Raw genomic sequence first — 26,916 nt, 5'->3', positions numbered from 1 at the left:
CTCATGTCTATGGTGGGATGCGCCCTCTTGGGGACGACGCCCTTTGGCCCCTCAGTCGGAGATTTATTGAAGCGTGTGGCTGAGAATATTTATAGCTTTTTTACTGTGGAGTAATTATTGGTTCTTGTTATATATGGTATCCTCTTCCGCCTATATCGGCTTTGCTAAGCTTCTTGAAAAGAGAAAAAAATAAAATAAATAATTTCCCTATTGCTACTGTTGAAATCCTCGAAATAATTGAGATTACTAGTTTGTTTTCTTTCCCTCCCAAGTGTTTCGCGAGTTGTGGACGAGTGCCATGGCAGACGATAAGAAGCCTCGAGTGGCGGTTCTGGGAAAGGTGCATCAACTCAGCGATGCGTACATTGAAAGTGTAAAAGAGGAATTGAATCTCTATGTATGTGATTAATTAATTGGTTCTTCCTTTAATTATGAAAGTCACTTACACGCCCTGCTATTCAGTTTCTTGAAGCCTCTAATCGGCAAGAACTCATCGAGGAACTCCCTCGCATCATCTCCGAGTCCGGCCCATTTGATGGATTAATCTGTCTATCTGAATCGCACAACTTCATACCTGTTGATGAAGAGTTACTGTCGTCTATGGTACCTCACCTCCGCGTCATTGCTTCCCTATGGGCGGGATACAACGAGTTTGACGTTTCGTGGATGACGAGCCAGGGCATATGGTTCTGCAACACCGTCGACGCGGTGGCTGAGGCTACAGCAGATATGACGATTTGGTTCATCCTGTCTGTCGTGAGGAATACGTCTGTGGCGGAGAGGCATGTTCGAGCTGGTGGCTGGTATGGAGGCAATGTGTCGACTCCAGATCCTACGGGGAAGACGCTCGGTATCGTGGGGATGGGAAGCATTGGCAAATATCTGGCTGTAAAGGCGAAAGTCTTTAACATGAAGATTAAGTATTATAACCGCAAGAGACTCAGCAAGGACGTCGAGGAGAAATACCACGTCGAATACTGCACTTCGCTGGAGGAACTCCTATTACAGGCAGACGTGGTATCGATACATTGCCCCCTCTCAGAAGCAACAAGGCATCTCATCTCTCACGACCAGTTCAAGGTGATGAAGGATGGCGCCTACATCATCAACACGGCACGAGGCCCCATTGTGGACGAAGAAGCGCTGATTGCGGCGCTGGAGAGCGGCAAAGTGGCGAGGGCGGGATTGGACGTTTTCAGCGACGAACCGAATGTGCATGAGTACTTTAGGACGAGCGACAAGGTGGTTCTGCAGCCTCACATGGGAGGATCGACGGAGGAGGCGCACTGGAGGGCTGAGAAGGAGAGTTTTGAGAATGTGTTGAGGTGGAAGAGGAAGGGGAAGCCGGTGTCGCCGGTGAATGAGGTCTAGGCGAAGGGCATCTGAAGAAAATTGTGTATAAAATATATGACTTTTTAATTGTTAGCGATACATATCTATATATAAAAGAGGTGAAGACGAGCGTTGACGTTGACTGTGGAGTTGTCTTAAGCTGGGCGCATTTTGCCGTAAACAGGACTACTCAAATAGGAAACTGTGTGAGACATATAAGCCAATGATTATATCATGGAGATATAGTGCATTTATTAATACAAAGAGTGACAATCCTTACTGGGTTATAATATGGGTAGTGCTTTGATAGCCTCAGTTCCTCTTAACATGACTACGCGTTTGTTCGTATTAACATGAAGCTATATTCTACTCATCAATAAAAGCGATTTTATTCATGTTTACTTGCTATGTGTGATATCATGCCAATTTCACTATAAGATGAGTTTTAATACGATTCCACGTCCTTTATTAATAAGCTCTATTCCCCCGCAGATCATTCCCGTGCATTAGGCTAATCACGCAATACGTCTTTCACTTCACTCTAATCTCACCAGCCATCCATCAAAGACATGTAATTTCTCATCCAACTCAGCGTCAGCAATCTTGCAATCTCATCTCATCCTCACTCTTGTTCCACCAACAATGACTTCAGCACCACCACCCACCAAAGACTCTCCCATCATCATCGTCGGAGCTGGCATCTTTGGCTTAAGCACCTCCATCCATCTTGCTCAACGAGGATACACCAACATTACAGTCTTTGATAAACAGCCCTATCACGAAACTCTATACTCTTACTCTCGTGGCTGCGACTCTGCGTCCTCAGGTCCGTTATCCGTACATCATCTTGAGCAAACTCATGTCATTTAACGTATGTTCAGACATCAACAAAGTTATTCGCTCAGCATATGGCTCCCAGACCGAATACCAGGATCTCAGTAGCGAAGCTCTCTCTGCTTGGGCGGTCTGGAATGAAGAACTCAAGAGCAGCAGTGAAGATGGCGACGACGATACACTTCTCCCTCTGGGAATGACTCCAAGTGACATCTTTATCCAAAACGGCCATCTTACCTGTAGCGATGCCAAGACACTCCCGGGATTTGAACGAGCTACCGTTGAAAATATGGAATTGGCTGGTCATCACGGCACGCAGCTTATAAACAACGAGCAGCAAGATATCAAGATCGCCTCTCAAAAGGGCCTGGAATCTGCCCTCCAACCCTTTGGAAAGCCTGTTCTCGGCGTCTTGGACACTACCGGCGGCTTCGTCCTTGCCGATAAAGCCTGTCGTTTTGCTCTCCATAAAGCAAAGAGGCTCGGTGTTCGTTTTATTCTGAGCCCCGAATCAGGACGACTTACTTCCTTTATATACGACTCATCTGCCTCACCCTCTGCAAATAGCATCGTTACTGGCATCGCTACAGCCGATGGTAAATCCCATTCGGCAGCCCTCACTATTCTCTGCTGCGGCGGCTGGACTCCTTCACTGCTACCATCCCTCGATTCTCTCTGTGAAACGACCGCAGGCTCTGTCTTTATGCTTCACATCCCAGAATCATCGCCTCTCCGCAAACGCTTCCATTACTCCCACTTCCCTTCTTGGACATTTAATATGCGTGATCATGGCGCTGATGGCGGCCTTTACGGCTTTCCTGTTGATGAAAACGGCGTGCTCAAGATTGGATATCGTGGAACAAAATACACAAATCCCCAAGTACAGTCCGATGGCCAAGAACGCAGCGTGCCAGTGACTAAATGGAGTAGCAGCGATACAATCACGCAAGTTCCACAACAAGCTCACCAAGTTGTCACCAAGTTCTTGGAAGAATATCTCCCCGAATTGGGAAACTCTGGCATTCACGTCTCAGAGACTAGGCTGTGCTGGTATACAGACTCTTTCGATAACCACTACGTTATCGATCGCGTTCCCAGGTATGAAGGCCTCATGTGCGCCACAGGAGGCAGCGGACATGCGTTCAAGTTTCTACCTAGTATAGGCAGTTGGGTCGTAGATGTGATAGAAGGAGTTGGATTGGACCGACCTGCTATTAAGGCGTGGAGATGGAGGACTTCGCAGGATAAAGAGGAGCCTATCAATATATTAATGGAGGGCAGCCAGGGTCCGAGATCGTTGTGGAATGTCCCATTGGTATCCGTCTGATGCAGAGAAAATGTATTATTGAAGATATGAATCATAGAAATTGGTCGTGATACAATTCACGAGTCAAATAAAATTACGTGACCACGAGGCAGGATACTTATACTCGCGTCCATCTTCACCAAGTTATATCACAACTGAAGCATCTAGCAAAGAAGTGGCAGCAATAGATATATATACGTAATAAACTTGCAGCTATTTTGACTGAAAATAAAACACCCAAGCGCCATAACACGTTTCGTGCAAAATGCCTTCTCCCCAGACATTAAAAAACAAGGATATCCTTGGACTGCCCTATTACATCGCCCTTTAGTTATTACCAATCTCCTCCTCCTGGTCCTCCCACTCGCCATCCTCCTCCGCCTGCTCGTTGACCTTGAACTCGGCATCACCAGCCAAGCCCTCGCTGTCAAGCTCATCCACATCCATATCGCTGTAGTACTCGTAGTCATCCTCATCATCGTCCTCATCCTCGTCACCCTTTCCGCCCTTGTTAGCTGCCTTCTGGGCTGCCTTTGCTGCCTTCTTCTTCTCAACGTTGGCCTTTTGCTCGCGTCGTCGTGCCTCCTTCTCCTGTGTCCGCTTCTCCCATCGCTTCTCAAGCTCCTTGATCTCCGAAGCCGACTTGTGAATGTACTCGTGCCACATGACTTTGCCCGAGCACATGCCCTCCTCGACCTTGGTCAAGCGCAGACGCATGCGAGGTCCCAGCTCAACGAGCTTCACCACGTGTCGTTCTACGTTTCCTTCTTCAAGCTCTTCATCTTGGCCGTTCTCCGCGGCAGCAGCACGGGCTTTGGCGGACAAAACCTTCCGTGAGGCGGTCTCTTGAACTTCGACCTCGGCATCAGTGTCGACTTCGCTGCCACTCGTCGCGTCAGAGACATATCCATCGCCGCCTTCGCCGCCAATCATGTAGTCTGCGATATCTTCCAGCTTTCCCAAGTTGGGCATTTGGCTTCGTCGGCTGGTCTTGGTGCCAAGGAACTGTTCGGCCGCATTGATCCGGCGCAACTGTTTTGAAACGCCAGATCGTCGAGTGGTAATGGCGTAATGTCTAAAGTTGATAATAAAGGTGCCGTCGTCCTCCTTGGACTGCTCTCGGTTCAGGAGCAGCACTCTGCGAATCGACTTGATTGGTGTAGCTTGGGGGTTGATCGGGGGGAACATGGATGAGAAAACGGTGGTGGCGAGTGATTCGAGATGCTTAGGGACCTTTGATTTGGAAGTGGCATCAGGCCGAGAGAATCCGTTCATGACCAGCTGATATTTGTTAGTTTGCGACTCGGTCTTCATTGTGCAAGCAGCATTCTTACCAGAGGAGCAGAAAGGAACTCTTTTCCCATGCCCTTGGGATGTCTCTGAATCTTCTGGATATCTTTGCACAGAGAGTACTTCTCGACTCGGAAATTTAATGTTGGTCCTCGAGGCGCCAATGCAACTCTCATGTTTGTGTTTCCTCCTTCTGATCGCGAGAAGAGCATCAGATGCGTCACTCCCAATGGACCACACATGACAACGTAATCCTTCAATCGGTTGTTTCTTCGCTCCTTTAACCGACTGGCAGTGCCGGGCTCCATGACTTTTCGAACATCTGAAGCAAGCTGGCTGATGCTTGAACCGACCTCGCCAGCACCTATTCTGATAACCATGCTCTTGGGATCACGGGCAGAGGCATGTCCGGCCGACGCAGGCTGGGGGTTGTTGGCCCCCATGTGGGTTCGCTTCTTGACTCTTCGTTTCGCCATGATTTAATTGATTTTGTAGCTGACCAAAAAACCAGCAGTTGGGATGTCCAATTGAGTTATGCTCTTCCACTAACAGGAAGAAAAAAAAGTTCAGTATGCTGGGCGATAAGAGCTTATCGCTGCTATGCCTGCCCCACCAGAATTTTTAGACACTCGCTTAAGCGCATCAAAGATTGATCCAAGTTTGGCGGGCACTAACACTTTTTCTTAGCTCTCGCACCAAAAAACTGTAGCAATAAAAACTGTTCGTGATAGTGATATTACGAGCTTCATTCTGTCGACCCAACTCGATACTTACATATTTTCTTCTCGCACCCCTGCAAGACATCCACTTCTTGTGCATATCGAAACTTTTTTGACAGGGGTTGTTCTTGCTGCGTCCTGATTTGCTGCTGCAAAAGTCGAACCCAGAAAAAAGTTGCTGAACGAGCTTCATCTTTTTTGTTCTTGCTCTTGTTCTCAAAGCAAAACGTCACAGCACACGATGAACGCCTCAAAAAGGCAGAAAGTGGCCAACGGTGCTTCTGCTCGGCGCGAGCCAGCAGAGGCCACTGCTTCTCAGACATCTCCCGATCCTCACACCGAAGAAGAATCCGTAACTCTCGATGTTGCTTCCACAGCCGACGCTGCAGAAGCGCCAGAAGAGCCGAAGACGTTTAAAGAATTGGTGCGTATAAGACAACATGGATGCGTCAATTGCGTCAACCATGATTAGTATGACAATCATGCTTACAATCTTTGTAGGGCATTATAGATTCCTTATGCGAAGCCTGCGAGTCTCTCAACTACAAGCACCCCACGTCCATCCAAGCCAAATCCATCCCCATCGCCCTTGCAGGCCGCGACGTTATTGGTCTCGCTGAAACCGGTAGCGGAAAGACTGCTGCTTTCGCTCTGCCCATATTACAGGCGCTTCTCGAGAAGCCTCAGCCCTTCTTTGGCCTCGTCCTTGCGCCGACCCGAGAACTTGCCGCTCAGATCGGACAGTCCTTCGAAGCTCTGGGAGCCCTCATCTCGCTGCGATGTGCCGTCATTGTCGGAGGTCTGGACATGGTTCCCCAGGCTATTGCACTGGGAAAGAAGCCTCATATCATTGTTGCGACGCCCGGTAGACTGGTGGACCACCTGGAAAAGACAAAGGGCTTTTCTTTGCGATCCCTCAAGTACTTGGTTATGGACGAGGCCGATCGACTCCTAGACATGGACTTTGGTCCCAGTATCGACAAGATTCTCAAGTTCATCCCCCGTGAGCGCCGTACCTACCTCTTCTCAGCCACCCTGAGCTCCAAGGTCGAGAGTCTCCAGAGAGCCAGTTTGCGAGATCCCGCCCGCGTCAGCGTCAGCTCAAGCAAGTACCAGACTGTCTCGACTCTGCTTCAGCACTACGTTTTCGTCCCCCATAAGCGGAAAGACACATATCTTATTTATCTAGTCAACGAGTTTGCCGGAAAATCTAGCATCATTTTCACACGTACAGTCTTTGAGGCCCAGAGGATAGCTATTCTGCTACGAACTCTTGGCTTTGGCGCTATCCCGCTCCACGGACAGCTTTCACAATCCGCTCGTCTTGGTGCTCTGAACAAATTCAAGGGTGGATCTCGCGACATTCTCGTAGCTACCGATGTCGCCGCCCGTGGTCTGGATATCCCAGCCGTCGACGTGGTGCTCAACCTTGACCTTCCCCAAGACTCCAAGACCTATATCCATCGTGTTGGTCGAACAGCTCGTGCCGGTAAATCCGGTATCGCCATCAGCATTGTCACGCAGTATGACGTTGAGATTTACCAGCGTATTGAGGCGGCTCTCGGCAAGGAATTAGACCAATACCCAACTGAGAAGGAGGAAGTCATGGCTTTCCAGAGCAGAGTTGACGAGGCTCTGAGAACAGTCCGCGGGGAGATGAAGGCCTTCCTTGAGAACAAGGATAAGGGCAAGGGCAAGGGCAAGGGCAAAACTGCCGGGCCCAAGAGGAGAAGAGACAACATGGATCAGGAGGAGGGCTAATCGAAAAGTTTTGATGCAAAAATGGCGTAATAAGAAAAAAGAGCATCATAAAAGAGGTGTTTAGGTGTAATGTACCTTGTTAATGTCGGATTTTTGGGAACGGATATTTTGTTATTCTCTTTATATCTGATAAATTCGCTTTTATACTCAAAAAGTTTATAGTTCACAAACTGCGAGTCTGTTCAATACAGCATAGAATCATATCATTAAAGTGAAACTGTATGAAAGGCAATGAATGATGTTTTATAAGCCCTAAACCCAAACAAAATACAGTTATCTAAGTCAAAAGGATGCATCCTGAACCACGTCCACCTCCAGCTAACCCAATCCAATAGCAAATAAAGCACTTTTCCCTCTTTAGAAAGCTCTACTATAGAAAAAGCCCTTGCAGTAGTAAAAACTCCTGCAGAATAATCAACAATTTCCTCTTCCTTAACAACTTCCCAAAAGCGTATGTATGTATGTAAAGACCATTTCCCCATCGAAATCCGGTTTGCTTACGTTCCCATATCTACAGAAACATCCTCATCCCGTGGTGTATGCGGTTCCGCCATCTCAGTGTCATCGTCGTGTTCCTCTTCTTCTTCTTCCCCTTCTTCCTCTTCCTCTTCGCCGTCCTCGTGGATATCTTTGCTTTCATCGCCCTCGTGTTCTTCCTCTTCAGCCTCTTCGGCTTCATCGTCGCCATGCTCTTCTTCATCTTCCTCCTCGTCCTCTTCCTCGTCACCTTCGCTTTCGCTATCAGCGTCTTCTCCGCTAGTTTCGCCGCTTTGAATAGTCCGGCCTAGGTGTGGGAACATCAAGCTTGGAGGAACGTCTTCTTCGTAATCGTCTGGAACATCGCTAAGGTCGCTCTCATCAGCAGAATCGACAAGACTTGGCGCCTCATCGCTCTCAAGCTCTTCCTTGTCCTCAATCTTGGAGTCATCGTTGCCATCACCATCGCCATCACCATCGCCATCACCATCACCATCACCATCGACATCGACATCATGGTCATGGCCATCCTCCTCGTAGTGGGTGTCGGGCATGTCAGTATCTTCCCCTGCCTCTTCTCTTCTGATTTGCGTTTCTGGCCCTTCTTCGTCGGTGTCGGCGTCACTAGCACCAACGTTCGGCGTCTGGCTTCCACGCTTGCCGCTGGACATGCTACCGACTCGACTCCTGGGGTGAGCTGACTTTGGAGCTTCCATAGAGCGAGCAACAGCTGCCTCTGCCTTGCGGAGAACGTCTGGCCTTCGAACTCCAACCCTGCGAGTTCGTGGCGCTGCTTCGGATTTTTCTCCTTCCAGCGGCGTTGCAGTGCCGGCAAGGCTCTCGTGAGTGCTCGGGGGATTGAGTATGTTGCTGAGAGAACTGGCTGGCTTGTTGGCATCAGCTTGAGCCGCAGCCTCAGCTTCAAGCTTGGCCGCAATCTCCTTCGCTTGGTTGCGTTCCTCGATAATTTTGCTGGGCTCTTGGCCTGGTAATGTACCAGCTACATCTACATAGATCTTGGAATAACAATCGTTAATTAAATCATCAATTCCGGCAGCCTTCATCAGATTGGCGTTGAGCTTTTTTATCTCAATAGCCTCTTTCATGCAGTTGAATGCCGGCACATTCGCCTCGTCGCGAGCAGCCCACTCCGTGATTCTCTCACTGAAAATTTCGAATTCTTCGGTAGATAAAGCCTTGAATGCATCGTCTGTAAGATGTGTAATGTTGTGTGCCTCTCTTAGAAGCTTCAGATATGCGTTGCAGCAAGACTGCCACAGGTCAACAAAGTGATAGAAATCCGCTCCTTTTTTCCGTAGACGACGAAGCAGTTGCTCCAGATTTGTCTTATCTGACATGACCACAAGCAATTTTGTCATAAATCGTACGTATTGTTCAGTAAAAACGTGGTGACGGCCTGGACGTTCAGCATCGCATTTCCACACATTCATGACCATTGTCTTAGTGAACATGTTTTCTTTCAGAATTGCAAAAGCTGCCTGAGCTGCCACTTTGATGTCGCTGACTTGCTCCAGGCTAGCCTCGTCAAACAGGATTCTGGCATGGCGTGCCACAATGCGATGTTGCCAGTTAGACTTGTCCTTCTCCTTGAGCTTCACAAGGCTTGGGATAATGTATTCTTCCCAATCTTCGGGCTCTGTAAACGAAGCAAAGATGTCATCGGGCTTGAACTTCACGCCAAACGGCTGCTCTGATAACAATTCGGCGGCTTCCTTGGCAGGGAGATCTCCTCGCATTACGAGTTTGTGTACAATCGACACAATCTTATAATGCGGCTCGAGGATTGGGTCGCTGCTTCGAGATTTCCTCGCGTTGTAAGCCACATTAACCGCATCCTTTAGCGCCTTGAGCAGCGTCGTCATCTCGATTCTGCTGTGCATATCTTTGCTATCGAGTTCTTCTTCTGGCGCCTGATACATCTTCCAATAGCACTTGGCCAGCATATAGGGGTTCCTAATCCGTTGTTAGCACCTTTTGAAATCATCAGTCCAGTTTCGTCCATTCAATACTTACTTCCAGTTGCCGGGCTTGCGTTCCATAGCCATTCTAAACATCTTGGCAGCAAACTTCCACACCTTGTACTCCGTCATTTGTTCATGTAATATCCTTTTGAACGTCCCAGCCCCCATGTTTTGAATAAAGAATCGTTCCTGATCGGAATGTTGAAAGGGCTCCATAGCAAATGGCTCTCGACTGGAAGCATACAGGCGCATTCCGAACTTATGATATAGGTCATGTAAGGGGTCTTCGTCTTTACCCTCAATTTCTAGATACCTAGAATGTGACAAGGCAAGCGTATAACAGTGGATAGCATTCCTCTGGAACTTGACAAGTTCCGCCCGGTCTTTGTTCATTTTATCGGCCGTCCATAGCACAGCTTCATCCAAGTCATAGTCGAAGCATTCAGCCAGCCGAAACCACGACTCCCAGCTATCAGAGCTAAACTGCAGCTGCAGCCTCAGAAAAGTCGCTCCAATACGAAGATCGTCTGTTGCGCCTGGTGTCTGTCGTCGATTCAAGTCAACAGCTTTAAACTTGGTCAATGCTATCATCCCAAGTAAGAAAAACCAGCCGTGCTTGGCCAGGGCCGCTTCTGGTGTGTTTGTAGATACTGCATCCACCGATACCTCTCCAACCAACGCTTGATAGAGTCGGAGTGGATGGATGGGTTTCTTTACAAGTTCGGTAAAGTTGCGCAAGTTGTGAATCATCTGTGGCGTAGATTTCGGCTGGCCGATGGTCTGTTGCATATGCTCAATCGCGGCCTTGAGGTCCGATTTCAAAAGGTCCTTCATCGGCATGCGATTTGCCAGAATCATTACCTTTTCCACAAGCTGCATCGTCTGACGCTTCTCGAGCTTCTCATGCGGACAGCCATGGTCTTGAACTTCCCATACTCCCACTCCAAGCTTAAGTCCGTAAAGATCATAAACCACTTGCCCCAGATAGTCTTCCCAATTCTCAATGTTTTTATTCTGGAGAAGCTCCATGCGCATGACTTTGAGGAAGATCTTGTTAGATGCTTTGCAGCATTTTCGGAGACCAATAACTTGATGAATGGCAGCAAGGAAATCTGCTAGATCCTTCTCCGGAGCAATGGGATTTTGTAGAGGCAGACCTGCCCTAAACATGGTGAATTGAAGACACCAAGTGCGTACTTGCATTTCTCGTAACTTGGTGATGAGAGACTGGAAAGTGGAGTTTGAAGACGGTGCCGTCTTCAATCCTATTTTTATCTCATCTTCACACAAAAATGCAACGTGCAGGATGGAATTCACTTTCGCGATAGCACTACAGCTTGACTTGAGATGATCATCGTCAATAATGTCAAACGCAGAACTGTCATTCAAGGCCAACGTCAATGCTTGGATCAACAACTCATCAAGAGACTTTAAAGTCCTCATGTAAAGAAGCAGACGAGAATCGTCCGGCAGCTTAGCATACTTTTCGCTCTCCAAATCTGCCACAATAAGCTCAATACTCCTAAGGTGGCACGAAAACCTCTTGGTGGTGTATTTTATGGCTTCGTAGGCATCGCCAAGTCGTGACCAAAGAAACAGTCTTAGCTCCGTGCTGCTACTACGCAGAAATTTCCATAGGTCACGCATGCCTTGAGTAGCACAGTCTGATATGCGTTGTGTGGCCTTTTGTTCTTCCTGGTCTTGATCGGACGATGGAGAAGCATCATCATCTATCGCATCATGGTCCTCTGAAGACACGCAGACGGATGAAGGGTTGAGAACAGGCTCTAAAGTTTCAATAACGTGGACAGGGCTTTCCATCCCTTCTTGGAAGAGACTGAGGAAGAAATCCATTGTAGTAAGCTTGGATATTTCCCGATCCGCGGCTGCTGGAGAAATTGTCGGCATAACTACGTTGTTTGGTAGAGTCAGCACGTCAACTTCCTCTTCTGCTAGGAAATCACGTAGAGACGTCCATAGCAGCAGAATATGTTCTCGAACCGGCTTGTCGGAGAGCGATGACACCATGACGGATGCCCATAGAAATCTGACGCATAGAGGATCCGCTGCAGGTCGGTTCATCAAGCCCACATAAGCCGATGCTATATCCAGCCATCGCTGAAGTCGATATTTAGTCTCCATACGAGTTGCATAGTCCACAGCACTACTGGGGTTGGTGATTCGCTCGTAAATATCGATGTAAAGCTCAAATATCATGGGAATCAGAGATTCCAAGTCGGCAAGAGCTTCAGAAGAAGGATTTCCATTCAGCTCCTCTGAAACACGCCTGTATAAAGAGGAGTCGGCTGTATTCAACAACTGAACCACTGCGGTTTTCATACCGTCCGGCCACTTAAAGGAGGCGTAGCCGGAGCTTATTGTTTTCATCCACTCGAAAACAATATCGTGGCTCGTCATTTGCTCGTTTCTCTCCTCCACCTTTTGGGCAAAGTCTCTTAGGCCCTTGACTTCATTGAAGGGAATATTCACGGCCTGATCTTGAGATCCAGTTTTGGCATGTTCTAAAAAGGAAGAAAGCCCCAAAGTTGCTTGCTCCTTTTTGTTAAGGAACACCATTGCGACATCCTCCTTGAATTCGGTTATTAGAGTGCACAAGTCCTTGGCTCCAATACGGGTAGATTTGGACGTCAAACGATCTTCTGCGGCACATAGATTCAGAATCTCGTCAAGGTATTCATACGTTTCTTTGTCTTCTACGCCAATCGTCTCGAGCATGTTTTTTGCCATGGTAAAGAGGTGTTGATCGGCCTCTTGAAAGGGGCGTAGCTGATTCGCTATCAGCGTATTCGGATCAGGAGCTTCTTCGGCAGCCTGGGCTGTTTCTGCTCTTCTGCGGACTCTCTTGCTTCTTTTTTCAGTTATATTCTCTTCATCAGCACCATCTGGTAGCCCTGCAGTAGATTGTGATCGCTTTCTGGCTGCCTGCGTTACACTCGACTCTTTTTGCGCCGCTTCGCTTTTTGCGGTGTCGTCAGCGACCTCAGATAACTGACTCTCTTTTGACTCCAGCGGCGGTGTTGCAGATGTCTTCTCTTTGTCGTCATTTTCATCAGTAGCTTTTTTGTCATCAGGAGAGGCGCCGTTCTCGGGTTCGTCGGTGACTCCATCTCGCGATTCTTCCATATCCGTATCCTGCTTGGCTGTTTCCAATATCAACCTGCAAATCTCCAAAGCGCCCTTTGTATTTTCAGCACACTTCATGAGTTCAATTCCGAGGTCAGCCCATGATTCAACGGGCTTGTCGGAGATTTGTAAGTCGCTTGACACAGAAGCGGTTTCATCAACGCTGTCGGTGAGTAGAAGTTTGCCGCTATTTTGCAGTTCTGGTAATACCAGGAGTGTTGAAGTTGGGTCTGGTAAGAATGGTATCGGGTCAACATGTTGTTTTAAAAGCGCTGGCAGCTTCTTCTTTAGCCAGGGTCCCATGGCAGGGTGTGACAGCGCCATTTCGTCTCCGAGAAGGTTCAAATACGTCTTGAGCTGCTCTCCAGCCAAGCTCTCTGCGATAGAAGGAGGCTCAACTTCCATGACAGCTGGATCATCATCTAGCTCTATTGCAGCCTCTAGGCAATAACGCTTAATCCTTCCACTGTTCATTGAGCCAGCAAACCGTGATACCTTTCTCCATAGCTCTGGGTCTGAAGGATCTTGATCCAGCGCCGCAGTCCAGCTATCAAGAACTTTCTTCCCCTCATCACTGCGATAGTATATTTGGAATCTCTTACTCCACTCCGGGCTTGTCGCATGTTCATCTTTCAGCTTATCCAAGTAAAATTGCCCATGATTCTTATAGGAGAGATAGAGCGCAAGAGCCAGGCTGGCAGCCACTCCGTCAGCGCCACCTGCGGCCACATCAAGTCCGTCAGCAAAGGCTTCCAGTGCTGAAGTTGACGCCTGTCCGTTCGCCTGTAGTTCTGTCCTCTCATAGTCGGTCCTCGCTTCTCGGTACTTGAATATCTCCGACTCGAAAAGTTCGTCGTAGGCTGCACTGGCGGCTTCGCGGGACCGCAGGCCTTGGGCGTGGAGCTTCAGCGCATTCTGAAATCGCTTGAGGGCTTCGTCTACCTATACGAGGCGTGAGTACTGGCAAGATACCATAGGCCCAGCATAATCACATATCCAACTTACATGGAGCTCCTTGGTTGTGTCGATCTGCTCGTCGATGTTTTCCTCTGGCTCGAGGTTGATGGCCTGGAAGGCGGGCTGCAGCAAAGGGTCAGCTCAGCTTAGATCCGGACAGGGAGGCAATTGACGGCGTACCATGATCGCAAGCGATATGCGGGCACTGGCAGATCCAGCACTCGCAGCGTTATCAGATTCAGGATGGTGGATGGCGAGGCTTCATCTGGCCCTCAGCAATGACGTTTCATGCGAACCGCGTCGCGTTAAGCTGATCCAACTGAAGCGATAAGATTGCGGCCAATGAGCCCTTGTCGTGCATTCTCCGTACCAGAGCTACGTACTTCATTAAGGCAAACTGTCTAAGTGCCAGCGCTAATACGGCACTGGGACCGCTGCTTCAAGCTAGCCCAGCGCTAGCAGTCACTGTAACTGAGGGAGATGGCAATCGACAGCTGACTAAGGTGCGCTGTCCCCAGCGCCAATTATAGGCACCTCAGCGCTATCAGGCTGCCAATCTCCGTACCTTGATTGACGGGCTCCACGTGCATGGCGCAGGGCGAGGCTGGTCATACGTGGTCAAGTGTGGCTCCAGCCCAAGGAATCCTTGTTCGAAGCTCTCAATAACAGCTCCTCCAATCCACAGTCTGCGCAACAACTCTTGCGCTCTTTGGCATCGTGACTCTTTTCTGCCGCTTTCATAATTGACTAACGCTCAATTTCTTGACGCAAGCTTCATTCCATTGACCTCGCAATTGCGAGAGCCTGCTTGCCGCCATGGTTGCGCCAGCAGTGCCTGAGTGAGCCCCGCCCGCGATACGAGACACGCCGCAGCTAAGGAGCCCGTCTAACTCTTGACCAGATTAACAGAGGAAGTCCTCCACGAGTCGATTGATGCCCGAACAGAGTCGCTTGCCACATTACGAGAGCTGGGCCCGCCGGACCTGGTGCATCTAGTGAAGCAGGCAGTGCGCAATCCCGGGAAGCAGGTTAGCGACGAGACAATCACAGGAGCACGAGACAATCAGCTAAGAGAGTAATTACAGACCGGCGTCTACCATCATGTTACCGGTGTAGATGCGTCGTCTTCGGCCAGTCTTGCAGCCTATATCAATACTCTGACGTACCGGGACCACGACCCAAACACTGTCACCAGGATCGTCGAGGGTGTGTTTTGGTAGGTGACAAGACGATGCGGGCCGCTGCCTAAAAGAGTCTCCAGACACATAGATGCTGACAACAACAAAGCTGTTACAATGCCTTCTCGAGACTAGACATGCGGGTGCATGTGTCTATTCCCGGAACTGTCGAGAGCTATTGCGTTGACGAGCGAGGCGAAAAGCGAAAGGCTTCAGATGATCTGTGGCTAGAGACATATCTTTGCAGCGTTCTGAGAGCATACTCGTATGCCGACGACGGCAGTGGAAGTAGTATTCGCAAAATCGTCGGCGTCCGAAGATTCAACCCTGTTACCAATACCGAAACCGAGCATCGTTTCCTCAATGCGGCCGAGCAGCTCTTCTTCAGGGGTATGGAACTTGAAAGATTGTGATTTCAAGCGGCAGCAGGCTAACATTTCCATACAGGGTGGCAATTGGGATCTGATTCCATCGTTCAAGTTCCTACGAATGTATCAAATCACCTCACAACGGGGCTGCTAAAGTATCTCGAGACAACCGGTCGTTATGCATCTGGAATCAATCTTTTCGAGAAGCTCCGCACTCAGAGTGTCGAAGTCGCCTCTTTGCTGGCAAAGGTGCTCTTCATGGGCAACGAAGAAGTTTCAGGTGTAAAGATTCTGTACCAGTCGCTTCAGCAGACTCCGATGGATTACGTTATGCTTGACACACAGGCGGATTTCCTGCTAAAGAAGTCCCAAAAGGCCGACACTCCGGAGATGAAGGAAGAGAGATTGAAAATGGCCCTTGGCTGTGCTGACCGCAGTACGATAGCTGCCCCAAGCGAGTTTAGTACTTGGGCCAGATTGGCCCAGGTATACGTTGCCATGGAAGACTGGGAAAACGCCTTGACAATACTCAACTCATGCCCCATGTTTACCTACCAAGACAAGGATTCTCCTATGATGCCCGAGCCGAGAGACGTCCATCTCCCTACCTTGCCCGAAACTCGCCTTGATGAGATTGATAGCGAACCCGAGTCAAGATACTCAGAGCAAGTCGATCCGAGCCTGTTGAGTCTGAGGGCGGCGTCTTATCGCGGCACGTTTAAGAAGGCGTACGGCATTTTGACGGAAATGACGGCCAAGATCGGCTGGGACCAGCTTCTTAAGATTCGCAGCAACGTCTTCGTTATGGAGGATGAATACCGTACTGAGAAGCAAGAAGCTACCCAGGCTGCTCAGCCCAAACGCACTCCTAGTATGGACGGCCTCCGGGGCACGCCAGACCCTACCACCAACGGAGACGAAGGTTCCGATGACGAGGGCGAGAAATCCACCGAGGCCGCAGCTACACTGGCTCCCAATGGAGAAGGCAGTGGGGTTGAGAAGCCTTCCAGTACAGTTGACCCAGATGAGGTCAAGGCCGATACAGCTGAAAACGTAAGCCAAATGTGACACATACGAGTTATTGTAATCTACTAACACAACGACTGTTTAGGGCACCCATGCTGATGATCACCTCTCCAAACTTAACACTAAACGGCTGTGTGAGCGTTGGCTTGATAGCTTGTTCATGGTCCTGTATGAAGATTTGCGTGTGTACACAATTTGGCGCACGCAGATGGCCCAGTATCGCGCCCAGCAAATCCAGTATAAGAAGTCTGCGGAGGAGTGGGAGATTCTTGGTTCACTCGCGGAACGACTGCAGCACTTTGACGAAGCGGCCGAGGCATACAGGGCTTGCCTGTCTCTCCGCTTCAGCCCCAAGGCCTTGGCCGGCGTATTGCGCGTCTTTGAGAAGACGAAGAGCACGAGGGAGACGGTGGCCGCAGTGATTAGACTTGTTACCTGGCAGTACAGGTGGTACAGCGAGTTCAGCCCAGAGCTCCTGCGCACCATCCGCACTTTGATCGAGGACGAGGGAGCCGTAAAGGTGAGAAGCATCATTCAGGCAACAAGCCTACCGCAGAATGTGCTCGACTTGACGCACCACTATGCGGCTCTGTGTGCAACATTCCATAGCAGCGGTACAGATGGTTAGGGGGTTGAGGAACTGGTTTCAAAGCGGTGCTGGCTGGGGTTATCGATTTGGGGGGATATGTCTGAACAAAAAGCATGTTTGAAAGTTGATACCTAGCGATTAGTAGGCAGCCGGTGATTTGTAGCAAGAGTGCCGTCAATATCAATAATTGTGCAAATGCTGAGACGGGATGAGGCGCATTTGACTGCTTATATAATACAATGTTTTATCTTTATCTCAGCTAAGGACGTCACCGCGGGGCAGCTTTCTGCTTTCTTTCTACTAAAAATTTGACCCGCCAAGCTCTTTTTCAACTTCATTTCTAAGCATCTTGATTTCGTTTTCTCTTGGCGCTTCGATACACGACATAGTAAAGCCAATCAGATCAGTCCAGAATGGCTTCATCATCTACTGGCAGCGCACCGTCGATTTCGGCGACGTCGCCTCCGGCCATTGTCTGCGTGGGCATGGCAGGTAGGCCTTCTCTGTTGCAACGCAGACTTCAACGTCGCAATCTTCTAACGCTTTTGTCTTGCAAAATATAGGCTCGGGCAAGACGACTTTTATGCAGAGAATCAATGCGCATCTCCACTCGAAGAACACGCCGCCCTATGTCATCAACCTGGACCCTGCGGTTCTCAACGTTCCCTTCGAGAGCAACATTGATATTCGAGACTCAGTCAACTATGAAGAAGTCATGAAGCAGTACAACTTGGGGCCCAACGGAGGAATTTTAACGTCACTAAACCTGTTCGCCACAAAAGTCGATCAGATTGTCAACCTGCTGGAGAAGCGCGCAAAGCCCGACCCCGAACACCCGGAGCGCAAGCCCATCGACCGTATCCTCGTCGACACGCCTGGACAGATTGAAGCTTTCGTATGGTCAGCTTCAGGAACTATTCTCCTCGAATCTCTCGCATCAGCCTTCCCTACCGTCATCGCCTACATCATTGATACCCCGCGAACTGCTTCAACGTCCACATTCATGTCCAACATGCTCTACGCCTGCTCTATTCTTTATAAGACAAAGCTGCCCATGATCTTGGTCTTCAACAAGACTGATGTCAAGGACGCTTCATTCGCCAAGGAGTGGATGACGGATTTCGAAGCGTTCCAAGAAGCTCTACGCCGTGACGAGAACTCTGACACATTCGGTGGACAAGAAGGTTTTGGAAGCGGTGGCAGCGGCTACATGGGCAGCTTGCTCAACTCGATGAGCTTGGTGCTGGAGGAATTCTATTCACATCTCACCATGGTGGGAGTCAGTTCAAGGATGGGAACTGGTATCGATGAGTTCTTTGAGGCTGTTGAAGAGAAGAGGAAAGAGTTCTTGGAAGATTATCTGCCCGAACTGGATCGACGACGAGAAGAGAGAGAAGAGCGAAAGAAGAAGACTCGCCAGGAGGAGCTGGACAAGATGATGCAAGGCATGTCCGTTGTCGCCAACGACGCAGCGGAGAAGAAGCCTATTCAGGTCAACGACGACGACGTGGATGTCCCCAGCGATGCCGACTCCGGTGACGACGACGAAGACGATGAAACGACCAAGGAGGGCTTGCAGGCGAGGTATGCCGCTGCTATGGACGGCAAGGACGAAGGCATCTTGGGCGACGCAAGTTTTGCCAAGTATCTATACACGCAGCGGTAACACACCACAGGGTTTTTGGAGCCATACATGCACACTGGTAGTTTAGGCGTTTTGTTTGGAAAATCAGGCGAAAAACACAAGATATAAAAAGGGGACTCGGCTATCATGATTTCTGTGATTCAAGGGCTACGCGCAAGAACCCCAAAAGATTTATACGCAGGCTTCGGGATTTGAGAGAAGGGACGCATATTGCATAAATAAGAAGTAATATCAAAGTTAAAAATTTAAATTTCCCAAGTAATAAGTTTCTCTGACTCCTTTGTGCTTAGTGATTATCCCTAATTGTATCCCAAAAACTCCTCGAGTGTGATCTATGATTTTGTCGTTTTTTGTCTTAGTTTTGGTACTTTCGTCCCCTCATGCTGTCAAACATTCTCCTTGCCACCCATCCATCTATCGAGCCTCGAATTGCACCATTCTAAATCCCCCTAAGTCAGCCTAAAATCCTCCCGGCTGCAATATAGGAACAGAACTCACCGCTTGGTACGCTCCTTGTAGAGCACTCGGCCAGCGCAGTGAGGGCAGGCAACCAGCGCATCCTTGCTAAGGGTGACGTTGCCGCCGCAGTCGCCGCAGATGTAGGTCATGACAGAGCGGCTGTCGTGTCGCTCACCACCAGTTGCGCCACGGGTCATGGCTCCGGCTGAGGCGCCGCCGGAGGTGGTAGGGACCTGGTACTCTTCGCGAGGCATGTTGTGCTATTTGCTGTGGAGCGGGTGGTATTTGGGGTTGGTGAGGTCTCGGAAGAGGGCGACGGGGTGACGGGGTGACGGAAGGATGGTGACTGTTTTTGATGGCGTTGGCGAGATTGGCTGACGATGGCGGAGTTTGGGAGAGAAAATAGTGGCGGTGGAGGAGAATTTTGTCCGGCAGAATTGGGCGGTGAGAGGAGCTTATATATCAATGTGATGAAGCACCACTTATGAGTGGTCGCGTATAGTAAACCGGCTGGCGAAATCAATTAAAGGCTTTATCTTTTGTATAAAAAAGGTGTTTATTGTTATAATTGGATTAATGATTTGAAGTGCACATTCAGCCATTCTCATTGCCAAGTTTGGCCATTGACGCGAACACTCCATCTAAGTTAGATAATTGCTGCTAGTAATAAGTTGTGTCGCCTTAGTAATGCGCGCCGAATACTACTGGCTAATGCTGCCATAGGCCGTATACCTCGGCAAACTCACGCTGCACCCCATACTCTGTCATACATATGCCGGGAGATCAATTATCTGCAGCAGTTCATGCGATAACCGTGAATACCTACCGTCGCGAATTGCCGAGCAGGTAATAGAAAGAGAGAAAAACGGGCAGTGCTTCACTAAAGTCCGAGCTTTTGCAGGGTTCGTCCATCTGGTGATTTAGCCGGCCCAGCGGTGGTTTCGAAGCTGTATCATGCGATTGCGGCCAAGCTAAGAAGTGAAGAGCGACGGACAAGATCTGCGACGATTCAATTCGGGCTTATTTTTTTTTTTTTTTTTATCTTCTTCATCATAATTCTACACACATACGCGATACCAGCCGAGCATTGATTGGGCATATTCCACTACATCTCACCCAAGTTCAACCATCAACACCAACTCAATGAAGGAGAGGCAGGCAGCAAGCCATCAACACCACCACCAACCAGCCAATATGCACACCTCATTCGACCCGTCTCTACCGCCTCCCACGGTCCGCGAAGAAGACTGTCCCTTCTGCGCCATCGCCGCCGCCCACCCGCCCTTCAGCGCCATCAATCCCCCTTCTCCATTCCCATCCAACCTCACCGAGCCGGCGTCCTTTGTGGTGCTGTCCACGCCCTCGGCCATCGCCTTCCTCGACATCCTGCCTCTCAGCCACGGCCACCTGCTGCTGTGCACGCGCGCTCACAGGCCGAAACTGACGGACGTGACCAACCCGGAGGCGCGCGAACTTGGTAGCTACATCCGCCTGCTGTCGGCGGCGCTGGTGCGCGCGACGGGCATCGCCGACTGGAACGTGGTGCAGAACAATGGCGCGGCCGCGGCGCAGGTCGTGCCGCATATGCACTACCATTTGATTCCACGGCCGGAGATTCGTGCGAGCGGCAGGTATCGCGAGAGCTTTACGATGTTTGGGAGGGGACAGAGGGAGGAACTGGATGAGGACGAGGCGGAGCATTTGGCGGAGGAGCTGAGGCAGCAGATTGCGGATATTTTGAGAGAGGAGCAGGACGAGCGAGAGAGGAAGAAGAAGCCTCCGCAGAAATTATAAGGGGCCAACCTTTTTTTCTGAAGTTTTATTTTATTTTCACTTTTTCGCTGTGTCTTTTTTCTTTCCAGCGGCATACATTTGAAGGCCGGAGAGCGATTAGAATGTTTCTGAGCCTGCTTAAAACAGATAGAATAGCTGTCGTAACATTGAGCGTTGAAGCCGGTATATATTATATTTAGGTAGTTAAATCGAATGGATATACATGAACCGACCAAATGCTCTGTTTCTTTTGAACGAGTGAGCTTCCCTTGTTTGTTTATCATAACAGCGTCAATGTTGGATAGCTTGTGGCCAGAATTGAAACAACACGATGACTTCAAATCTCTATTCTGTGGGAGATGTCAAAACAAAAAGACTCAATATTCTAAACCATCGTCGTGAACAACTCTGTATTGTGAAAGCCTAATATAACATACTCAAGATTAGCATATCACGACACCCATCTTAACGACATAGCACCCAACACAAGAGCCCACTCACTCGATCAAGTTCCCATCCGGATCCCTCACATAAACACTCCTAATCCTTCCCATGGCCCCCGTTCTCGCAACAATCTTTCCTCCCTCCAACACCTCCACGCCATCCTTCTCGAAGCCCTTCCTCACCTCGTCCAAGTCCACATCATCTTCTACTACGAAACATAGGTCCGCCGTGCCAGGCAACGCCGTTAATGCCTTGGGCTCGAATTCCTTGCCCTTCTGGTGCAGGTTGATCTTCTGCGTGCCGAATTTCAAGGCTACTCGCGGCGTATCTGGGGTGGCGGGAGGTGTGAAGACCTCTTGCTTCATGCCGAGGTACTTGCCGTACCAAGAGACGGTTCGGGGGATGGAGGCGCAGGTTAGGACGAGGTGGTCCAAGGACCGGACGGCTGCCAGTGCACGAGACATTGTGGAGAGGCAATGATGAGAGAAAGTGTAGAGGGAAGTAGTTAGACGCTGAGGATGAATTGATATACTGGATATTATTCAACTTAAATCTTGGCTGAGTAAATCAACCCGTCCGGATATAAGGAGAAAGAAGACAATAGGTTGTAGCACACACTCTATTTCTCATTGCCCCACGCACGCCCTATAATTGATCTACTTTGTTCTTTTTCGCTTCCACTTCATCTTTTATACGATACACAAAAATATTCCGTGGCTTTAACTCTCTACGCTGGCAGGGTGCATGTAGGCTATAGTAGTATCAGCCGAACCAGCAGCTAAGCATACAGACCTAGTGCCCAGTAGTACACAGCCGCTGCCAGTATATATATCATTCAGATGGTTTTGATACCAATTATTAGATCAATTCGAGTATCTACAAAGATGAAATCGATCCAACTAGACCAATGTAATCTAGCTAAAATGCATTGGTTTGTTGAAATCACCTTGCATCTCTTCGCTTACTGAGAAGAATGAAGCAAAGTCAGATCCCCAAGTTCTCACCTTGCCTGGCGGAAATAACAAATTCCAAGCAAACTAACTAGAAATGTCCCACGCGTTATTTCGCCAAATTATAGTAGCCTACCTACTGTAAGTTACCACCAATTAAACGTACTATATAACCATACATAGGATGTGCGACAGCTGGTTTTTTTTTTTGCCAAGGCCAAGGCCAATCCAAGAAGCCGACTCAGCTCGCATTGGAACATCATCGTCCGGCACGGGCCGAAATCAGCGGCATAAATTCAGCGAGGACTCTGCGCGCCGTGCACATACGCAATTCCCGGGTACCTAAACAGCATCCAAAGCTCACGAGTCAAATAGAAAAAAAACTTGGAGGAAAAAAAAAATTGAAAAATTAAAAACCAAAGTCGGCGGGCATTACATTTTATAGTATTTCCAGACTTGCGAGGTACGCAGCTTTAGATAAGAATCATTACCTAAATGACCGAGAGGGCCTGTTATACCCATCCAAATCCATACCTTATCCCAGGTAGATGCCCATAATACAGTCGCCAAGCATAGTACACGGAACTGCTCCCGCCTTTTGGCAATCCAGTGCGCGCCGCTCCCAAGATTACCCAAATCTACGTCCTTTTCATTTTCAATCTTTTTACTCGTCGCCGCCAGCAGTAACAGCCTTGGGCTCTGGTGTGTCTGTAGTCGCAGGGACGTCGGGCACCTTGACGTCCTTGGCGGCAGCCTCAGCTGCGTCCTCGGTAGCGTCTTCTTCTGCCTCATCTTCCTCTGCCTCTTCGGCGTCGTCCTCTGCGGCCTTCTCCTCTTCCACCTCCTGCGCGTCTTCCTCGTCGGCGGCTTCGCCGTTGTCGACGTCTTCCTCCTCAGCGGTCTTGCGCTTCTTGTGTGGTGGTTGGGCGCCTGGTGTGCGTGTTAGTTTTAGCGTCGCCTCAATGACCTTGGCTCGGAGAAAACGGTAGCGGCAGCAGAAGCACTGTCCACCGCGGCGTTGCGCCTAGTCGCAATGCCGCGAGCTTCAAGAGCTCCTTGACTGCTGTGGCCAACACATTCAGCAGAGATTGGGGTAGCTTCAACTTACCATTTACTGGAGCCTCTTTGTCTCCAGCTTCACCTTCGCCCTCTTCTTCTTCCTCTTCCTCATCAACTTCCTCTTCTTCCTCATCGGCGTCGTCATCATCGCCTTCCTCTTCATCTCCAGTAGAGATGTATCTGCCAGAAAAGTCAGCACAATTGCATCTAGCAGGAATTCTCTGTACATGGCAATGTTGCGACAGAGAGAGCGGGCGCAGAGGCTGGGAAAGCTGCTGTAGCTATCTCCAGAGTGGTGCCAGAAAGTGAGGTGGGCTGTGCGAAATACGGCCGGCAGCAAGGTCAATTGGCAGCGAGCGCATCTCGCACATGGGCAAAACCATGGCCAAATGGTAGAATGGAGAGTGTCAATCACTTACTCTTCTTCTTCTTCTCCATCATCCTCTTCGGGGAGGGAGACGAGCTCTTCCTCGTCCTCCTCGTCACGGGTGCGCTTTCGGGTAGACATGGTGTGTGAGGATGTGTATAAGACGGATGGGCACGGACGAAGGATACAGAGTAGGTTCAAGGTGCAATTGAGGATGCCGAGACGTGGTCAAGGGACGTAGAGCAGAATCCTCGGGGGGAGTGGACGCCTTTTATACGTGAGACGGATCAAAGAGAGAGAGAAAGAGGGAAGGGGAAGAAAGGAAGACAAGGTAGGGGAGCCAGACAAAGAGAGCGAGAGACGAGAGAGAGCGCGCGACCAGACTGCTAGAGGGAGGGGGAGCCTTCTCCGTATCAGTCTTACTACAACTGGGCTGGCTGCTAGGCAAGGTCAGGTAAAGTGAGGTAAGGTAGGGGAGCTGCTACAGTGGTAGTGCTAAATGCTAAGACGGCGGTACAGCTGGAGAGGCTCTGCAGTCTGCGACCGCGACGTCGAGGCTCATGTACTCGGATAACGCAGGCGAGGTACCGGGGAGCCCTCGGCCTTGGGGTGGCATCGCCCAGAGCTCAGCGTGTTTGGCTGGCGTCGTCACCGGCGGAGTGACACGCCCGCTGCTTAGGGTGGAGAAGGGACCCGAGCCGGAGAGACAAAGGACGAAAAGTACTTGAAGACCAAAAGAGCAGAGGCGTGAGCAAGTGGACGTGGACGAGGAGGAGGGGGAGCCAGAGCCAGAGCGCCAGCCAGACAGAAAATCGCCCAGCCACGCCCAGCCTGGCCATCGCCAGCGAGCCTTTCCAGCAGCAAACACAATCCTCCGCTGGAGGGCGTGGGCGTAGCGGGGCTGGAGCTGTGGCCCTCTGGCGACTGGAGCGGCCAGCGAGCTCTGCTGACCATTCACAGCCACGGGAAACGCGCCAGGGTGAGCTCCGCGCTGGCTAAGACTTGCATGCGGACTAGGGCCACGCCCACGGAGTATCTCTGGCGCTCCAGCTTTCTATTCCGCAAACGGGGCTGATGGGCAGACGCTGCCCTTTGCTGAAGCTCACAAGAAGCTTGAAAGCCGGGACGCTGCTGGTACCTCGAGCCTGGGCTCCGGCACGTCGCGCTCTAGCTCCATGCTCCAGGTCCCTCCCGGGTACATGCTGGACATGCTGGACATGCTACACAGTACCTACAATCAACAAGCAAGTCTCACGCCCCCATTCCGCGGTTGGGAGGCTGCAACGGCTCCGGCTTCGCTGGGCTGGGAGTCAAAACGGCGTGTCTGTGACTTTGTCTGCAGACAGACGCATGTACTGGTTGTGTGTCTCGTACTGTACTGTACCGTACCGTACCGTACCGTACCGTCCAAGAGGTACAGTACCAGTGGGCTGCTCCATCCACTTACTCGCTCATCCCTCGGAAACAGCAGCATCATGGCAGAGTGCATGTATGTAAGAGGAGTAAGATTACAAAACAGCGCTGCGCAAGAGCCAGACTGGTGCTCCATCCTGGGCCTCTTAGTGTACGTACCTGCAGCTGCGTGTTACTCTGGACGGACCCGGCGAGCGTCATCGATCAGCAACAATTGTATCATGCCACGTGACTCCCGCTCATGGCTGTGCTGCTCACGGCACTCGCCGATTGTGTGTGCTCACTTCTCCTCGCCTCTCCTCTGCTAGTCGCACGAAATAACGCGGTAGATCCAGATCAAATCAGCCTCTGCTGCCCCAAAAAAGTGCCTAAATTTCCAAGCTGCAGCGCCCAACCTCAGCCGTAGTCTCAGTGAGTTTCGCTGGTAGTACATGCGTGCTAACCGCCATCGCACCCCATTGGTGCGACAAAATGCGAGAGAAGTAGGAAAAAAAAGTCAGAGACATGAGAGAAGAAGAAGAAGAAAAAAACGGTGAGTGAGAAAAGGGGGCAAGAGGGACAACAACTCCGCGTGATTGCATTCCATCTGTGGGGGGAGCTTCTCACTCTCCATCATCTCCCTCTCTCCCTCGCTTCTCTCTCTCTCTCTGTCTCTCGCTTTTTTTTTTTCCTGGGCTGCGCACCCCTGATGCGAAAGTGCAAAATGGGTCGCCTATCGTCGGGCCGCACCAATGCACGTTGTCCTGGCTGATTTCCCCTTCTAGACACCACATTCTCTGCTATTCGGCCGTCAGCGGCACTATAAAAAGATCCACTTGGTACGCAGTTTGCCATATAAGCGCATCCTGGGGTAATACACAACAATTGCTCCCTATTGCCATTCATCACGAGACATGGCAATGCGGAATAGTAGATGCATGTAACTCGCATTATCTGAATAAATCTCAGTTATAATGATCTAGTGCCCAATAATACATGTGGTCCTTTTTCCCGAATCTATAATTCAGCATCAAAGCCTACCTCGCAAATTCTATCAAATCGACATTGTATTCGACGTGTATCTTAAACTAGGGAAACATAGGTAAAGAACGAGGGGAAAAATGGTCTCTTTGCTCTTCGACGGCTAACATCAAGGCTACAAGGATCGCGCTTCGTACAGTCATTATTTGGAATTGATATCTATGTCGTTGCCAAGATGGCGCTCCGGTTCAAAACCATCTGCATCGTCACACAGTTCAGATCAGCGGTACCCCTTCTGGAATTTCTTGACCAGGGCATAATTACCTAGTACATGTAACTTTGACTGGACATGTGATATAGGACCGCAATCTTTAGCCATTTTGGCCAGTCACCGTTATGTTAGTAGGTTTTTTTTTTTTAGCACTGCCGGGAGCAGTTTTGGAGACAAAGCCAATTGTAACACTACCACCGCCACTGAACTTGTTATTTTTGCGAGTGTTCTTTACCGACATGAAAGAATCTGGGGTCCGTTCTAGCATTTAGTGTATATCTTGGCAGTAAGGCAGGAGAATTAGGGTAATGCTTGGTCACAGGTACAGAAGCAGCAGATGGTCGAATCTCGACACTTGGAGCAATATCTTGTTAACAGCCGGCTATGCAAGCTGTCTGAATGATATGAACCAAGTTAGGCATGCTGAAAAGCATTGATGTATAACCTTCATGGAGTCGTGAAATGATTAGTCCTTCGGTCCACTATTTATCCGAACCGACTTGCATATGCCATATCGTTATGTCGACGATGAGACAGATCGTGAGAATAACATTGAACATGGCTGCTTAAACCTCCTTTCCATGCTCCTTAATCAATTTACCAATATCAGTC

The 26,916-nt window shown here is 49.8% G+C and overlaps 12 protein-coding genes across 12 annotated transcripts; 7 read left to right on the top strand and 5 right to left on the bottom strand.

Moving 5' to 3' along the window:
• Positions 1–133: 133 nt before the first annotated feature.
• Positions 134–1,554, top strand: GGI43DRAFT_389450 (D-isomer specific 2-hydroxyacid dehydrogenase). Its single transcript, XM_083204206.1, has 2 exons — positions 134–397; positions 463–1,554. Exons 1-2 carry the CDS (start codon positions 299–301, stop codon positions 1,369–1,371), a joined length of 1,008 nt encoding a protein of 335 aa, XP_083065739.1. The 5' UTR covers positions 134–298; the 3' UTR covers positions 1,372–1,554.
• Positions 1,555–1,861: 307 nt separating this feature from the next.
• Positions 1,862–3,582, top strand: GGI43DRAFT_389449 (FAD dependent oxidoreductase). Its single transcript, XM_083204205.1, has 2 exons — positions 1,862–2,158; positions 2,214–3,582. Exons 1-2 carry the CDS (start codon positions 1,975–1,977, stop codon positions 3,491–3,493), a joined length of 1,464 nt encoding a protein of 487 aa, XP_083065738.1. The 5' UTR covers positions 1,862–1,974; the 3' UTR covers positions 3,494–3,582.
• A 66-nt stretch (positions 3,583–3,648) lies between these two features.
• GGI43DRAFT_389448 (Brix domain-containing protein) lies at positions 3,649–5,308 on the bottom strand. The gene is made up of 2 exons (XM_083204204.1): positions 4,807–5,308; positions 3,649–4,753 (listed from the first exon to the last, which is right to left on the bottom strand). Exons 1-2 carry the CDS (start codon positions 5,236–5,238, stop codon positions 3,800–3,802), a joined length of 1,386 nt encoding a protein of 461 aa, XP_083065737.1. The 5' UTR covers positions 5,239–5,308; the 3' UTR covers positions 3,649–3,799.
• Positions 5,309–5,460: 152 nt separating this feature from the next.
• Positions 5,461–7,433, top strand: GGI43DRAFT_389447 (RNA-dependent ATPase RRP3). Its single transcript, XM_083204203.1, has 2 exons — positions 5,461–5,905; positions 5,983–7,433. Exons 1-2 carry the CDS (start codon positions 5,723–5,725, stop codon positions 7,240–7,242), a joined length of 1,443 nt encoding a protein of 480 aa, XP_083065736.1. The 5' UTR covers positions 5,461–5,722; the 3' UTR covers positions 7,243–7,433.
• A 31-nt stretch (positions 7,434–7,464) lies between these two features.
• On the bottom strand, positions 7,465–14,182 carry GGI43DRAFT_389446 (uncharacterized protein). The gene is made up of 4 exons (XM_083204202.1): positions 13,983–14,182; positions 13,851–13,925; positions 9,754–13,787; positions 7,465–9,693 (listed from the first exon to the last, which is right to left on the bottom strand). The coding sequence occupies exons 1-4, from the start codon at positions 13,983–13,985 to the stop codon at positions 7,740–7,742; spliced, it is 6,066 nt and encodes a 2,021-aa protein (XP_083065735.1). The 5' UTR covers positions 13,986–14,182; the 3' UTR covers positions 7,465–7,739.
• Positions 14,183–14,332: 150 nt separating this feature from the next.
• GGI43DRAFT_389445 (Chs5p-Arf1p-binding proteins-domain-containing protein) lies at positions 14,333–17,221 on the top strand. The gene is made up of 6 exons (XM_083204201.1): positions 14,333–14,641; positions 14,704–14,830; positions 14,888–15,018; positions 15,090–15,370; positions 15,428–16,401; positions 16,460–17,221. Exons 1-6 carry the CDS (start codon positions 14,619–14,621, stop codon positions 17,000–17,002), a joined length of 2,079 nt encoding a protein of 692 aa, XP_083065734.1. The 5' UTR covers positions 14,333–14,618; the 3' UTR covers positions 17,003–17,221.
• Positions 17,197–18,810, top strand: GGI43DRAFT_389441 (GTPase NPA3). The gene is made up of 2 exons (XM_083204200.1): positions 17,197–17,455; positions 17,527–18,810. The coding sequence occupies exons 1-2, from the start codon at positions 17,377–17,379 to the stop codon at positions 18,627–18,629; spliced, it is 1,182 nt and encodes a 393-aa protein (XP_083065733.1). The 5' UTR covers positions 17,197–17,376; the 3' UTR covers positions 18,630–18,810.
• Positions 18,811–18,839: 29 nt separating this feature from the next.
• GGI43DRAFT_389437 (DNA-directed RNA polymerase core subunit RPC10) lies at positions 18,840–19,676 on the bottom strand. The gene is made up of 2 exons (XM_083204199.1): positions 19,107–19,676; positions 18,840–19,047 (listed from the first exon to the last, which is right to left on the bottom strand). The coding sequence occupies exons 1-2, from the start codon at positions 19,319–19,321 to the stop codon at positions 19,023–19,025; spliced, it is 240 nt and encodes a 79-aa protein (XP_083065732.1). The 5' UTR covers positions 19,322–19,676; the 3' UTR covers positions 18,840–19,022.
• A 144-nt stretch (positions 19,677–19,820) lies between these two features.
• On the top strand, positions 19,821–21,069 carry GGI43DRAFT_389436 (HIT-like domain-containing protein). The gene has a single exon (XM_083204198.1). The coding sequence runs from the start codon at positions 20,211–20,213 to the stop codon at positions 20,859–20,861; it is 651 nt and encodes a 216-aa protein (XP_083065731.1). The 5' UTR covers positions 19,821–20,210; the 3' UTR covers positions 20,862–21,069.
• Positions 21,070–21,927, bottom strand: GGI43DRAFT_389435 (VOC family protein). Its single transcript, XM_083204197.1, has 2 exons — positions 21,342–21,927; positions 21,070–21,263 (listed from the first exon to the last, which is right to left on the bottom strand). Exons 1-2 carry the CDS (start codon positions 21,746–21,748, stop codon positions 21,218–21,220), a joined length of 453 nt encoding a protein of 150 aa, XP_083065730.1. The 5' UTR covers positions 21,749–21,927; the 3' UTR covers positions 21,070–21,217.
• A 971-nt stretch (positions 21,928–22,898) lies between these two features.
• GGI43DRAFT_378136 (uncharacterized protein) lies at positions 22,899–23,801 on the bottom strand (the record flags this gene model as incomplete). Its single annotated transcript, XM_083202652.1, has 3 exons — positions 22,899–23,164; positions 23,343–23,473; positions 23,713–23,801. 3 exons carry the CDS (start codon positions 23,799–23,801, stop codon positions 22,899–22,901), a joined length of 486 nt encoding a protein of 161 aa, XP_083065729.1.
• A 923-nt stretch (positions 23,802–24,724) lies between these two features.
• GGI43DRAFT_2298 (uncharacterized protein) lies at positions 24,725–25,533 on the top strand. The gene has a single exon (XM_083200488.1). The coding sequence runs from the start codon at positions 24,836–24,838 to the stop codon at positions 25,379–25,381; it is 546 nt and encodes a 181-aa protein (XP_083065728.1). The 5' UTR covers positions 24,725–24,835; the 3' UTR covers positions 25,382–25,533.
• Positions 25,534–26,916: the final 1,383 nt, after the last annotated feature.

The sequence above is a fragment of the Trichoderma evansii genome (genome assembly GCF_050947405.1).
Source record: "Trichoderma evansii strain SZMC 28006 chromosome Unknown GGI43scaffold_1, whole genome shotgun sequence".
Taxonomy (NCBI): Eukaryota; Fungi; Ascomycota; class Sordariomycetes; order Hypocreales; family Hypocreaceae; genus Trichoderma; species Trichoderma evansii.
This window is presented reverse-complemented; position numbering and strand designations above follow the sequence as displayed.

Coding starts and splice junctions, on each gene's coding strand:
- GGI43DRAFT_389450 (XM_083204206.1), top strand. CDS start 299: ATGGCAGACGATAAGAAGCCTCGAGTGGCGGTTCTGGGAAAGGTGCAT. Junction 398..462: donor AAGAGGAATTGAATCTCTAT/GTATGTGATTAA, acceptor CCTGCTATTCAG/TTTCTTGAAGCCTCTAATCG.
- GGI43DRAFT_389449 (XM_083204205.1), top strand. CDS start 1,975: ATGACTTCAGCACCACCACCCACCAAAGACTCTCCCATCATCATCGTC. Junction 2,159..2,213: donor CTGCGACTCTGCGTCCTCAG/GTCCGTTATCCG, acceptor ACGTATGTTCAG/ACATCAACAAAGTTATTCGC.
- GGI43DRAFT_389448 (XM_083204204.1), bottom strand. CDS start 5,238: ATGGCGAAACGAAGAGTCAAGAAGCGAACCCACATGGGGGCCAACAAC. Junction 4,754..4,806: donor AGTTCCTTTCTGCTCCTCTG/GTAAGAATGCTG, acceptor AACAAATATCAG/CTGGTCATGAACGGATTCTC.
- GGI43DRAFT_389447 (XM_083204203.1), top strand. CDS start 5,723: ATGAACGCCTCAAAAAGGCAGAAAGTGGCCAACGGTGCTTCTGCTCGG. Junction 5,906..5,982: donor CGAAGACGTTTAAAGAATTG/GTGCGTATAAGA, acceptor CAATCTTTGTAG/GGCATTATAGATTCCTTATG.
- GGI43DRAFT_389446 (XM_083204202.1), bottom strand. Junction 13,788..13,850: donor ACACAACCAAGGAGCTCCAT/GTAAGTTGGATA, acceptor CGCCTCGTATAG/GTAGACGAAGCCCTCAAGCG. Junction 9,694..9,753: donor CGCAAGCCCGGCAACTGGAA/GTAAGTATTGAA, acceptor ACAACGGATTAG/GAACCCCTATATGCTGGCCA.
- GGI43DRAFT_389445 (XM_083204201.1), top strand. CDS start 14,619: ATGGTTGCGCCAGCAGTGCCTGA. Junction 14,831..14,887: donor TGCGCAATCCCGGGAAGCAG/GTTAGCGACGAG, acceptor GAGTAATTACAG/ACCGGCGTCTACCATCATGT. Junction 15,019..15,089: donor ATCGTCGAGGGTGTGTTTTG/GTAGGTGACAAG, acceptor ACAACAACAAAG/CTGTTACAATGCCTTCTCGA.
- GGI43DRAFT_389441 (XM_083204200.1), top strand. CDS start 17,377: ATGGCTTCATCATCTACTGGCAGCGCACCGTCGATTTCGGCGACGTCG. Junction 17,456..17,526: donor TGTCTGCGTGGGCATGGCAG/GTAGGCCTTCTC, acceptor TGCAAAATATAG/GCTCGGGCAAGACGACTTTT.
- GGI43DRAFT_389437 (XM_083204199.1), bottom strand. CDS start 19,321: ATGCCTCGCGAAGAGTACCAGGTCCCTACCACCTCCGGCGGCGCCTCA. Junction 19,048..19,106: donor TACAAGGAGCGTACCAAGCG/GTGAGTTCTGTT, acceptor AGGGGGATTTAG/AATGGTGCAATTCGAGGCTC.
- GGI43DRAFT_389436 (XM_083204198.1), top strand. CDS start 20,211: ATGAAGGAGAGGCAGGCAGCAAGCCATCAACACCACCACCAACCAGCC.
- GGI43DRAFT_389435 (XM_083204197.1), bottom strand. CDS start 21,748: ATGTCTCGTGCACTGGCAGCCGTCCGGTCCTTGGACCACCTCGTCCTA. Junction 21,264..21,341: donor CCGGATGGGAACTTGATCGA/GTGAGTGGGCTC, acceptor ATGTTATATTAG/GCTTTCACAATACAGAGTTG.
- GGI43DRAFT_2298 (XM_083200488.1), top strand. CDS start 24,836: ATGCTCCAGGTCCCTCCCGGGTACATGCTGGACATGCTGGACATGCTA.